The following is a 13,594-nucleotide window of genomic DNA, read 5'->3' as shown; positions in this document are numbered from 1 at the left end:
ATAAGCGATCATGTATTGATCTGGCTTAACACTGATTGAGTCCGCTGCCTTGTCTTACCCATTCTCCCCCACTAAGGATGGGGGTTCCTTGAACAAGTTTATTACACTCCATGTTAGGACTGCAGAACAAGTGTGCTGTATATCATTGGTGATATTTCCTATATTGGCCTTGTTCTAGAAACATGGAAACTCATGTTTACCAAAAGTAAAAGAAAACGGATGGAGAATTATATTGCTGAAAGTAATTAAATCTGGATAGCGGAAAATACGTTTGATAATTTCGTTGGACTTAATTTTCCTATGAATAGAATCGAAAACCCTCTGATTATTTTATATTATCGGCTCATGCTTCACTATACCGTTATTCCTCATAGCTGGACATAGGCTACCTTATTTTTCCATATCCATAAAAAGTGGGTGGGAACGGGATGTGTACGGGAATCAAATAACAGGGAGAAGTCGGATGGCTGCGCAAATACTTGGAATTCCGGTTCCGTCGTTGTCTATTCCGTAAACTTTGACAAGCAGAAAGTTGTGTTTCTATGATAGGCTGGCTACAACAGTCTCAATAGCTTGAATATCCAGTAAAAACTGGAAATGGCTTCTTCGCCACAGAAATCACCTTCTTCTCCCAAATCTCCGACTCCAAAATCACCACCTTCAAGAAAAAAAGATGACTCTTTCCTCGGAAAACTTGGGGGAACTTTGGCCAGAAGAAAAAAGGCAAAAGAAGGTTAGTTCATTAGGCTATATTTTTATTATTATTAAGGCATCTACATAAAAAGGTTGACGTCACGAAAGCTAAATTAAATAAAAAAAATAAAAAATAATACGATTCCTGTTGAACAGTAAGCTACTTTGGCTATATGCTATAAATAGCCACATTCCACCGTTTTTTTCTTCAGAATGAATCATTTTGTTGAATAGATTAATGACAGTTTTTGCGTGAAAACAAGTTAAGAAACGTTGCTATATGGTGCTTTCAAGACAACTGGGAACTCGGAAAAAAATAGGTCAAATCATGACGTATGTGATCTTCATGTCGGAAAGTCGGGGCTCTAGAAAGATGCCCGAGTTCCCGACTTTGAATTCTGAGGTGGATGAAAAAAAAACATTCTCCGTCGGAGCTCGTTCCCAGTTGTCATGAACACACTGAAGATTGAAGTCGGAGATTTCTGAGTTACAGTTGTTTTGAACGCGGCAATAGTATAGGCTGAGTAGTAATTGCTGAGGTGTGTCTATTTCCATGACGTCATTTTGTTATTACATCAACGGGGATGGTGATTGAAAGGCCCTCTTCATGTTTGATGTCTGAATCGATCATCAAATAACTGTGATAATAATTTTGATGATTTTGTTTTTGGTGAGGGGGACAGGATCTGTTTGAGTTGTATTACATTGTGTTTGTCCAAGCCATAGCAGAAGAAGGCTGTGTGTGTCTGTGTTTACAGTACACATGGCTGAGCTACTGCCATGTAAGGATAAGAGGCTGCTGATATTCCATCACAGATGTGTTCACCAAGGAATGAGGAAAAAGTCACATGCTCTCTCCATCACAACCACTGCCTGAGTTCAGACCAGAGGCTGCCAAGGCTTTCATAGTTTCACATTTATTTCCCTGTGGCTCAGTTGGTAGAGCATGGTGTGTGCAACGCCAGGGTTGTGGGTTCAATTCCCACAGGGGGCCAGTACTAAAAAAAAAAGAAAAGAAATGTAATGTATGCATTCACTACTGTAAGTCGCTCTGGATAAGAGCGTCTGCTAAATGACTAAAATGTAAATGTAAAAAAAATGTAAATCATACCTTCAATTAGGTATTAATTAGACAAGCGCTTGAGTTTTCGTTTAATATTTTTGGTAAATGAGCAAGCATCAAGTATGATTAAATGTCTGAAGCACTATTATTGTTTATAATGTTTCTTGGAAGACACTTTGACCCATTTTTATTCATTACATTTGAAGCGTATCTTTTGATAAAGACATGCCCTATATATACTCCTGAGGGGCATGTGAAAGTGAGTGTGCAGCTGAGCCCCATTCACCAAAATACTGAACTGATGTTGTCCAACCTGGTCCTGTAGGGGTCTGTTCTATGGAGGGCCTCTCCACTGCCATGACAGCCACATACAATATTTCAATTATATGAGCGTTATTGTAAACCATGTTGTGTCTCTGCCTGTGAACCGAGGAGCAGTCCTTTCAGATCAGAAAGACGGAGACAGACAGAGAGGTTTACATTATCCAGATGATGCTTTTGCGTTGGTTAAACAATTTGTTGAAGAACCAAATGGATGCAGCTCTTTTAGTGTGAGGAAGGAGGAAGGTGTCTCTGTGGGTTAGGCCTGAACAGCAGAGGGAGATCTTGGTGTTGATTACTAACAGGATGTTGACATCTCCAGGGGGCGCTTTCTCTGTTTGGGAGGAAACTGAAGAAAAAAAAACAATCGTAGTTTGTTCTGCAGGCCTTTATCACATTATGTTATGCAGCTCTGCATCAGTGCTATAGTGATCTTACTGACATATCAACTGGTCCGGACAGGAACTAGCAGTGCTGGCACCATGGCCAGGCAGAGTGGTCAGGTTGTCACATCACCTGTGTGAATTCCCCACATGTGCCAATTTGCACGACGCCAGGCGAGGTAAGTGAAATGATCAGGGAAGGAGGCGGATGCTCAGGATAGCAGCGTGAGACCGAGCCTAGATCTATGAACGCCTAGCAACTGGAGGGAGAAGATGGCCTTGTCCTGTGTGGGGCGATGTGTCTCAGAGAGAAAGCTTTTTTTCAAAGAGGTAATGGCTATCAGCATGGTCTGAGGTATCAGAGCAACTGACCATGAATGCTTAGTTAATAGACATACACTCTCTTACATCTCCTCAAATTTACAGTAATAGTGTGATTGGCTCATTCTGGGAATCTCCCCATGTAGTATTATCACTGGCTACAATGAGGCGCTTCATCTTATTGATCAAAGCTAGACTGAGCTCTCTCTCTCCTGGCTAACCCGAACGTGACCAAAGAGAACCGGTTATAATTAGAGACATGCGTTGTGAGCCAACTCTTCCTGGTAAGACCAATGTGCCATAATACTGACAACCTGGCATGAAGAGCACAGCTTAACCTGAAGAAAAGAGCCCTAAATTGGGTGGAATGAGTGTAGAGGACAACCTTAGGTGAGTGGAGGAAAGACTCACTCGCTCTGTTATTTGTGTACATGTGAGCTTTACTGCTGAGATGATGAGGGCCGATGTTGTGTGTTCCTGATGCTATTTGACTTGCCCTCCGATTTTCTCTGCTGGACACATTTTTTATGCCTATTAACTCAATGGAGGTCTCAGCACAGTTGTATAATAATTAGCCTGTCACACATTGAGTCAGGCCACTAAAGGTCTCTGCTTCTCTGCTTTTGCAGTGTCTGAGCTCCAGGAGGAGGGCATGAATGCCATCAACCTGCCGCTCAGCCCCATCCCCTTTGAGCTGGACCCAGAGGACACCATGCTGGGTAAGGCCTCCATCTTCACTCCTGCAGTGTATCGCATGCCCACACACACAGACACACACACACACACACATACTCTCTCTTTCTCGCTCTCTCAAATCAAATTTTATTTGTCACATGCGCCGAATACAACAAGTGTAGACCTTACTGTGAAATGCCTACTTACAAGCCCTTAACCACCATTGCAGTTCAAGAAGAGTTAAGAATATATTTACCAAATAAACTCAAGTAAAAAATAAAAACTAACACAATAACATAACAATAACGAGGCTATATACAGGGAGTACCGGTACCGAGTCAGTGTGCAGGTTAGTTGAGGTCATTTTTACAGCAGTCTTATGGCTTGAGGGTAGAAGCTGGTAAGTAGGCGTTTGGTCCTAGACTTGGCGCTCCGGTACCGCTTGCCGTGCGGTAGCAGAGAAAACAGTCTATGACTTGGGTGACTGGAGTCTCTGACAATTTTATGGGCTTTCCTCTGACACCGCCTATTATATAGGTCCTGGATGGCAGGAAGCTTGGCCCCAGTAATGTACTGGGCCGTACTCACTACCCTCTGTAGCGCCTTACGATCAGATGCCGAGCAGTTGCCATACCAGGTGGTGATGCAACCGGTCAGGATGCTCTCAATGGTGCAGCTGTAGAACTTTTTGAGGATCTGGGGACCCATGCCAAATCTTTTCAGTCTCCTGAGGGGGAAAAGGTTTTGTTGTGCCCTCTTCACGACTGTCTTGGTGTGTTTGGACCATGATAGTTCGTAGCTGATGTGGACACCAAGGAACTTGAAACTCTCGAGCTGCTCCACTACAGCCCTGTTGATGTTAATGGGGGCCTGTTTGGCCCACCTTTTCCTGTAGCCCACGATCAGCTCCTTTGTCTTGCTCACAGTGAGGGAGAGGTTGTTGTCCTGGCACCACACTGCCAGTTCTCTGACCTCCTCCCTATAGGCCATCTTCATCGTTGTGTCGTCATTAAACTCTCGTGCTCTTTCTCATTGTCTATATTCTAAGTGTGTGTGGTGTGTGTGTGTGTGTGTGTGTGTGTGTGGTGTCTAGAGGAGAATGAGGTCCGCACCATGGTTGACCCTAACTCCAGGAATGACCCCAAACTGCAAGAACTGATGAAGGTGTGAGAAAAAAAAGACTGCTGTATGTCACAATCAAAGCATTGGAAAGCAATACTGTGTGCCTTGTGAATGTACAATTTGTATGTGCCTGTTAAATTCCATATAATGTTTTGTATGCAGGTACTCATAGACTGGATCAATGATGTGCTGGTGGGGGAGAGAATCATTGTCAAGGACCTGGCTGAGGACCTCTACGATGGGCAGGTTCTGCAGAAACTCTTTGGTAAAGTATTTCATTCCCTCCAAAACATCCCTTCTATGCTTGCAATGCAGCACATTAACCTCTGGTATTTATCTGATTCCGATTGGATTTGATGGTCCTCCCTGTGTTCTCATTGTATGTGACAATAAAACATATTTATTTATTTTTGTATTACAGAGAAGCTGGAGGGTGAGAGGCTGAATGTGGCTGAGGTGACCCAGTCTGAGATAGCCCAGAAGCAGAAGCTGCAAACAGTTCTGGAGAAGATCAACGACACTCTGAAGGTCTCAATCAGAAACATCAAATGGACCATTGATTGTAGGTGACATGTTTCACAGAGCGCTGTTTCATTCGAATCCCTGGTATTCTATTCATTTGTTAATGGTTTTTTTGGAATGTTTTTGATCAAAATTATTATTATGCCAATGGTGTGTGTAAAAGACAATGTAAAGGTGATGTAATAAGGTCGTTATTTTTTTACCCTGCTTGTTTGGTCATTTTGTTGGGTGACAGAGAGGCACAGAGAAAGTTCACATTGGACTAATCTGCACCCTGCTGACCCTCTGACATTATGACCATAGAAGTAATCCCTGTCTCAAGTGGTGGGAGGTCACGGTACTCAGCAGGTCAACGAAAAGAAACGTCCTTTTTCAATTAGATTTTTTGCCATGTTTATTTTTTAAGAATATGCTGAAGCCATGTTTTTTTCCCCATTGGTTTATTATTCTTTGGTGTATTGCAACCTTCTAATTCTCTTAAATTGCAGTTGAATTTTCTTTTTATCCTTTGTAGATGATCTAAAAGCACTTGAGGAAATCAATAGGATTGTTTCTGACTGTGATCAAAGGACAGCTAATCCCTTTGTTTTTCACTCATATCCTCCCATACAGGTTCTCTAAATAGTAAATGTAATATTTTTGTGGTAAATTATCATGTTTGGAATTCCATCTTTCAAGAAGCTATAATTTGCAGCTCGAGGTATCAGTCACATGAATCGCTTTGACACTACAGAAAACAAGAATGGAATGGGTTGTTAAAGTTTTCTAACAAAGGCACATTACTTCTACCCCAAAGACACAAGTTCAGTTTGTACATGACACTGAGTTCATCGTTTTGTTTTTGACCTTTGTTTAACTTTCAACTTGGCATTGTGAAAGCTGAGAGTCACCTATCTTGATAATTGTGAAAAATATAATTTCTTCTTATCTAAACCCTGCTCCAGTGTGCCAGCGTGTGCATCATCTGTTTAATGACAATGCCCAGTGGATGTACTATAACATTCCACTCATTCCTTCCCTCTTTCCTTTCCTATGTTCTCCCCTAGCTGTCCATGCTAAAAGCATCGTGGCCATTCTCCATTTATTGGTGGCGCTGTCTCAGCACTGCCGCGCCCCCATCCGTCTACCTGATCATGTGTCCATTCAAGTTGTGGTTGTACAGGTACAGTTCTTTCCTGATACATTTTGTACTATGAAAAGGGAAACCCTGAAAAAAAGTTAAATTTTTGTCAAATGTCATAATTGTCTGTTTTTCCCCACAGAAACGGGAGGGGATCCTGCAGTCTCGCCAGGTTCAGGAAGAGATCACAGGGAACACAGAGTATGTCTTCACTGTCATCCTTTTTAACTAACTATGTACAGATGTCTGGATGAAACTACCCAACTTGTCCTGTCTTCCACAAGGCCTTTATCAGACCCTCAGGGTATGAAGAGAAAATGTTGGAAAATTGTTTACAGAGGCAGCCAAGAAAATGAAGGCCAATGTTTAAGGAAAGAAGGCCTTAGAAACTTGTCAGTGAAGATTATGTTAATTGTATCATTTGCTTTCCATATTCGAAGTTAATGGAGGTATAAGTATGAGGGACGAGAACTGAACACAATCATGTACTCTGCCTTGGAAGGGTCATTCAAAACAAGGTGATTATAGGGCGAATCACATGTCTGTAAATATCTGTTTACAAATTAGTCAGCAAATGAGTCCGCTGGGCATTGAAGCAGTTTGAACTATTGAGGGACTGATGAGGGGAATGGAAGGGCCTCTCCCGGTCTCGCGTTAAAGTGGAAAGACAATGCGGACACGCCAACTCCTTGGGGGGTTGATATGGACAGTTGGAGCCCCATGCTGATGGGCAGATTTAGTGAGGGGAGGGGGGTTCGGGGGTTCTGCTCCTGCCAGCCACACCACTGCTTTATGGAGCTGCAGCTGATTAATAGTGGTCCAACGGGTGCAAATCAGCTCTGGAGATAAGAGGGAGGGGGCCCTGGGCTGTTGTCCTGCGAGGGGCAGCAGCTGCTGAAGCATGTCTCTGCTGGGGAAGATTGGACCGTGAAGACAAGCCACTGCCTCCCGGGCACATGTCCACCAGGCAGGCCCACCACACAGCGTTTGATCGGACTGCTCCTGGGATAGAACCACAACACAAATCTCTTCGTTTGTCTTTCCGCCTGGCCTTCTTGATTAGACCATCTGCATTCAGTTAATATTTTCCAGTTTAAACAAAGTCCTAGTTAATTTCTTCTTCTCATTTGAACTTGTCTGTTTCGTCTAATGTCTTTCTCCAGCGCTGTGATTACACAATACGATACCAGTGCTGAAATACTTTGGTCTCTTCTCTTGCAGGGCTCTATCAGGAAGACATGGTAAGCATTTTCACTTTGTTCAAATGAAAGAAAAAATGTGTCATTTTACCATGCATTCATTTTAGTTTATTAGCCATTACATTATTAATCTTTTATTACTTATCTGTTACTAAAATGAACATTCTGTTATTGTAATCATTTAATCTCCATTCAATTTCAGAGCGAGATGCGTTTGACACCTTGTTTGACCATGCACCAGACAAGCTGAATGTGGTGAAAAAGGCAAGTCTCCATCCTAATTCGAAAAATCGAAGGTATTCATTGTTTGTGTAACATTTAAATTGACTGAATACTTGCCCTTCTTGCAGACTCTGATCACCTTTGTGAACAAGCACTTGAACAAGTTGAATCTGGAGGTGTCTGAATTGGACACACAGGTGAGATTACTTAGTTTCCCTTTTAATATACCTGGTTATGAACATGGTCATTATTAGTATGTTTTTCTACCTGTCATGCAGTTTGCTGATGGCGTGTACCTGGTGTTGCTTATGGGACTGCTTGAGGGCTACTTTGTTCCTCTCTTCAACTTCTTCCTAACGCCAGAGCATTTTGACCAAAAGGTAGGCTACATTGTAAATCGGACTAATTTTCATCTCTTACAAATAGTTTACAGTGAGCTGCTTGCTGGGCTGGCAGGGCTCATGCTGGATCTCTTTTCCCATATAGGTGCACAATGTGGCTTTCTCCTTTGAGCTGATGCAAGATGGCGGCCTGGAGAAACCCAAGCCACGGGCAGAGGGTGGGTGACTTCATTCTGTACACATACATTGTTTCTGAAAGAAAGATATGTGACAGCAGAATTTCAACATTTTGTCTTACGGGATAAAAAAAAAGGCAGTATTTTTCCCATTGGGCGGTATTGACTCAACACTCTATATATAATCAGAGCATGCCTTCTAATCATAACAACGAAGAGAGAGCGCACATATTTCCATTTTAGTCATTCAGCAGACACTCTTATACAAAGTGAATAATAGGCACTACTTTGCTCAAGCGCAAATCAACAGATTTTTCACCTAGTCTGTCGGCTTGGGGAATCGAACCAGCAATCTTCCAGTTACTGGCCCAACGCTTTTAACCGCTAGGCTACCTGCCGCCCTATTTGATGTGGGATTACTTTTTCCCCCTGGGTATTACTATGTGACCGTTGTGTTAATTGTACTGAGGCCTGTAATAGTTTTAATGGTACGGTCAAGCACCTGTGAGTGGCACATGATGACTGCATTGGGCTGTAACATTAAGTGTTCCCCTTTAGCTTTGATTTAAAGGTGGTTGCATGCCAAATTATAGCAGTAGGCCTACTTAAAGCACACTGCAATCAAAACAGCTTCATGGAAGCATCTGTTTTTATTATGCATCTTTCCTCATAGAGTAGATGAAAGAGGCCAGTTGTGCCTCACTGGATGTAATGGGCTAATGTAGATTTTATAGGTGGTGTGTCTTAAGTATACAGTAGCTAGCAACAGGAGTTGGTTCCAGTTACAGGAGATGTTTGAAGAAGGTATCATATAGCATGTAAATCGTAGCTCTGAATCTGGGTAATTTTAGATTATTTTCTTGTAAATGTTTCCCAGACTAAAGTCTGCCTTTGGTTTTTATGATCTTTTGGCAGATATTGTGAACTGTGACCTGAAGTCTACGCTGAGGGTACTCTACAACCTCTTCACCAAATACAGAAATGTGGAATAAAGATGGGAACTTCACCGTTCATTCAGTTATATCGACGTATCTATCAAGCAAATGCCCTGTTTAGATATATATTTCAGGGCAAACACGATGCATCTAATAGGGAGAGCACACCTGTGTTAGCTTTGTCCTGCTGAAGGCTTACTAAAACACAAGTACAGCACAGTATGTTGTAAAGTATTTGGATATGAAAAGACAGATATATTTCAGTATTATTGAAGGTTAACTTAATGAATTATTGAATATGCCGTCGTATTGTTGAGTCATTGCCATGTTGAATTGCTCTTACTAGAGGTCGACCGATTATGATTTTTCAACGCCGATACCGATTTATTGGAGGACCCCAAAAAAAAGCCGGGTACCGATTAATCGGCGGATTTAAAAAATAAAAATTAAAAATCATTTATTTTATTTCTTTTTAATAATGACAATTACAACAATACTGAATGAACACTTATTTTAACTTAATATAATACATCAATAAAATCAATTTAGCCTCAGATAAATAATGAAACATGTTCAATTTGGTTTAAATAATGCAAAAACAAAGTGTTGGAGAAGAAAATAAAAGTGCAATATGTGCCATGTAAGAAAGCTAACGTTTAAGTGCCTTGCTCAGAACATGGGAACATATGAAAGCTGGTGGTTCCTTTTAACATGAGTCTTCAATATTCCCAGGTAAGACGTTTTAGGTTGTAGTTATTATAGGAATTATAGGACTATTTCTCTCTATACGATTTGTATTTCATATACCTTTGACTATTGGATGTTCTTATAGGCACTTTAGTATTGCCAGTGTAACAGTATAGCTTCCGTCCATCTCCTCGCTCCTACCTGGGCTCGAACCAGGAACACATCGACAACAGCCACCCTCGAATCAGCGTTACCCATGTAGAGCAAGGGAAACAACTACTCCAAGTGTCAGAGCAAGTGACGTTTGAAACGCTATTAGCGCGCACCCGCTAACTAGCTAGCCATTTCACATCGGTTACACCAGCCTAATCTTGGGAGTTGATAGGCTTCAAGTCATAAACAGCGCAATGCATTGCGAAGAGCTGCTGGCAAAACGCACGAAAGTGCTGTTTGAATGAATGCTTACGAGCCTGCTGGTGCCTACCACCGCTCAGTCAGACTGCTCTATCAAATCATAGACTTAATTATAATATAATAAACACACAGAAATACAAGCTTAGGTTATTAATATGGTCGAATCCGGAAACTCATCTCGAAAACAAAACGTTTTTTTCTTTCAGTGAAATACGGAGCCGGTCCGTATTCTATCTCACGGTGGCATCCCTAAGTCTAAATATTCCTGTTACATTGCACAATCTTCAATGGTATGTCATAATTACGTAAAACGAGCCAGGCAATGAACGCAAGAGCAGTGACACAATTTCATGTTAGCAGGCAATATTAACTAAATATGCAGGTTTAAAAATATATACTTGTGTATTGATTATAAAGAAAGGCATTGATGTTTATGGTTAGGTACATTGGTGCAACGACAGTGCTTTTTTCGCAAATGCGCTTGTTAAATCACCCATTTGTCGAAGTAGGCTGTGATTCGATGAGAAATTAACAGGCACCGCATCGATTATATGCAACGCAGGACACGTTAGATAAACTAGTAATATCATCAACCATGTGTAGTTAACTAGTGATAATGTTAAGATTGATAGTTTTTTATAAGATAAGTTTAATGCTAGCTAGCAACTTACCTTGGCTTCTTGCTGCCCTCGCGTAAATAGATGGCATCCTCGTGGAGTGCAATGTAAGGCAGGTGGTTAGAGCGTTGGACTAGTAACCAGAAGGTTGCAAAAACGAATCCCCGAATCCCCCCTGAACAAGGCAGTTAACCCCCGTTCCTAGGCCGTCATTGAAAATAAGAATGTGTTCTTAATCTGACTTGCCTAGTTAAATAAAGGTGTCAAAAAAAATAATATATATATATATATATATATATATATATATATATATATATATATATATATATATATATATATATATATATATATATAAAACAAAATCGGCAAATCGGTGGCCCAAAATACCGATTACCAATTGTTATGAAAACTTGAAATCGGCCCTAATTAATCGGCCATTCTGATTAATCGGTCGACCTCTAGTTCTTACCCATGTCATTCCGGGCCGACACCGTTTGAAGTCTACTTGGATTCACTTGCAACTACATGAAGGATCAGAATATTGATGTATTGATTGTATGACAGCTGGGTTTGTGCTTATCAAAGTACTTTGATACTTTACTTCCATCTTTTGAAAGAAATCAGAAGCTTTGAATTGGCTCAGAATGTTTTTGATTGTTGTGCTTAAAGCAGTGGGACCACATACAGTACGCACTATTAATTGATATACTGCCATGCTGCATATCTTTACCTTTGTTTGGTTTATGTCTAATTTTATATATTTTAATACTGGTCATTGTGCTTTAAAAATAGTCTACCTTTAGTGACATTTTGGCTCATCATTTACCAAAGATAGTCTTTTAGATAAATGATATGAAGCTGTTAGTCTTAAAAATATTTTGTACTTATGCAATCATGATGTATGGCTAATTTTGACTATTTGTTTATAATCTATTCATAAAAAAAGGTTTGCAAAGTAATGTTCCAGTGCAGTGTTTACTAAAACTACAGAACAGCAAGATCCCAGTACAGACTTCCATATATTATTTTTTTTAAGTCGAGCAGAGTATGAATTCAAACGATAAAACATACACTATATTCAACAGAACTAGCTAGTAGTGCTGAGAATGTAGTGTGGGAGTTTGACCAAAATTGATTCCGTTGTGTACTTTAATTTGAAGGTCGTAATCATTTCTTTCTATGTTGTGGTCTGAGTGCAGGTTTGATTATGGGCCTTGTGCTGTAGCAAACTTGTGGCATTCCTTCCCATGAAAACTTGTATGCTCTGTATTGTTAATATGCTATATCATCAAGTGAAATATAGAAGAGCACAAGAAAATGTGGCACCCGAGTGGCGCAGTGATCTAAGGCACTGCATCTCAGTGCTAGGGGTGTCACTACAGACACCCGGGTTCGAATCCAAGCTGCATCACAACCGGCTGTGATTGGGCTGTGCGTAATTGGCCCAGGTTTGGCCGGTGTAGGCCGTCATTGTAAATAAGAATTTGTTCTTAACTGACTTGCCTAGTTAAATACATTTTTTAAATACCATCAGGATTTGGTGGTTTTAACATAGATTGACTTTACCCAACTTTTATTACACCTGACATTGTACCGTTTCATAGACAAATAATACTGTATGGGACTGTGGATGTTGGTGGAAGTGGCTGTTTTACAACAGAACTTAGCTTACAGTATTCCCAAGAAGTAGAGGTGCTCTACATGCAATCCATGAATGAATTTGCTAACCACACACTGACGGAGTGGCTTTGCTAAGTGCTTAGCTGCGAATTGGAAGGTCACATTTTTCCTTTGAGTAACAACACTACTGAGCACAGCACATAATGCATGACAAGGTTACAATAGAAGTTTCTGTGGAATTTCTTTGTGCCTGATTTTAATCTATGTAGCATGTTTCTTTTATTTAATTGCTTCTTTTTAGGAGTTGAAATTCACTTCTTTCAATTTACAGACACGTAAGATTAGTTAAGATGCTTTTAATGTGTCATGTCAACTGATTTCATTCAGCACAGAAATGAGTGAGAGGAGAAATGAGTGAGTTACCTTATTTGAGTCTTTGAATAAAGTAGAAAATACTCATAGCTCAGTTCTTTGTTTTCTTGATATTTCTGTTTTTACTCTTGGTCATATCTCTTGTGAACTGAGTTGCTATCTTTCTATACATCATACTGTATAACCTCTGACCCTCTGTTGTCTTCATCTTGCTTTTTGTGGTACGTTTAACATATACCACTATTTCTATGAATTGAAGCTCAGAACTGAAGGCTTGGACCTTTAGGGGAGAATGTGACAATGTATTTCATGTACTTCATTGTTCTGACACATTTCTGGTCATGCTATTATCAGTCAAGCCCAGGGACTAAGAGCTCTGCGTTTTCATCAGAAAGCTGAAATGACCATCCATAATCAACCATTGTGTGCAAAGGTGTTTTGAACAGGAGCCTTGGCAGCCATTAAAGTAATTACCCTCCCATCGCATCTTCTACATCCTTCCCTCCATTCATTATATAAAATAAGCCTCTACGCATGACTAACAGACATGATACTCTCTTGCCTCCGTAGTGTAAGAGCTGCTCTTATGCTGAGAAAACAGACGCACACACAAAAGGTGAGTCAAGAAGTGAGTAATACAACTGATAAGTGGTTCATAGTTATTACAGGGTTGGCACTTTATGTTGGCATCTATTGATTGGCACCACAGATTCTGATCTGAAAGAGTGAATTGGTCCTTCATTGAAGTTACTTGAAGGCTCCTATTTTCTATGTAGCATATGGGTGTACAG

The 13,594-nt window shown here is 40.6% G+C and overlaps 1 protein-coding gene across 1 annotated transcript; it reads left to right on the top strand.

The window, feature by feature from the left end:
- The first annotated feature begins 424 nt into the window (after positions 1-424).
- Positions 425-12,892, top strand: LOC106587194 (alpha-parvin). Its single transcript, XM_014175312.3, has 13 exons — positions 425-733; positions 3,411-3,500; positions 4,550-4,620; positions 4,741-4,843; positions 5,000-5,140; positions 6,147-6,262; positions 6,363-6,421; positions 7,442-7,461; positions 7,622-7,683; positions 7,770-7,838; positions 7,920-8,021; positions 8,128-8,200; positions 9,074-12,892. Exons 1-13 carry the CDS (start codon positions 598-600, stop codon positions 9,148-9,150), a joined length of 1,119 nt encoding a protein of 372 aa, XP_014030787.1. The 5' UTR covers positions 425-597; the 3' UTR covers positions 9,151-12,892.
- The last annotated feature ends 702 nt before the right edge of the window (positions 12,893-13,594 follow it).

The sequence above is a fragment of the Salmo salar genome, chromosome 26, assembly GCF_965601325.2.
Source record: "Salmo salar chromosome 26, fSalSal1, whole genome shotgun sequence".
In the NCBI taxonomy this organism is placed as follows: domain Eukaryota; kingdom Metazoa; phylum Chordata; class Actinopteri; order Salmoniformes; family Salmonidae; genus Salmo; species Salmo salar.
The sequence above is the reverse complement of the archived record's forward strand: the minus strand, read 5'-3'. Positions and strand labels throughout refer to the sequence as shown.

Bases quoted from the DNA above. Each gene is read 5' to 3' on its own strand.
- LOC106587194 (XM_014175312.3), top strand. From the start codon at position 598: ATGGCTTCTTCGCCACAGAAATCACCTTCTTCTCCCAAATCTCCGACT. The intron at 4,844-4,999 runs GTAAAGTATTTC...TTTGTATTACAG, and splicing joins GGTTCTGCAGAAACTCTTTG to AGAAGCTGGAGGGTGAGAGG. The intron at 8,201-9,073 runs GTGGGTGACTTC...ATCTTTTGGCAG, and splicing joins ACCCAAGCCACGGGCAGAGG to ATATTGTGAACTGTGACCTG.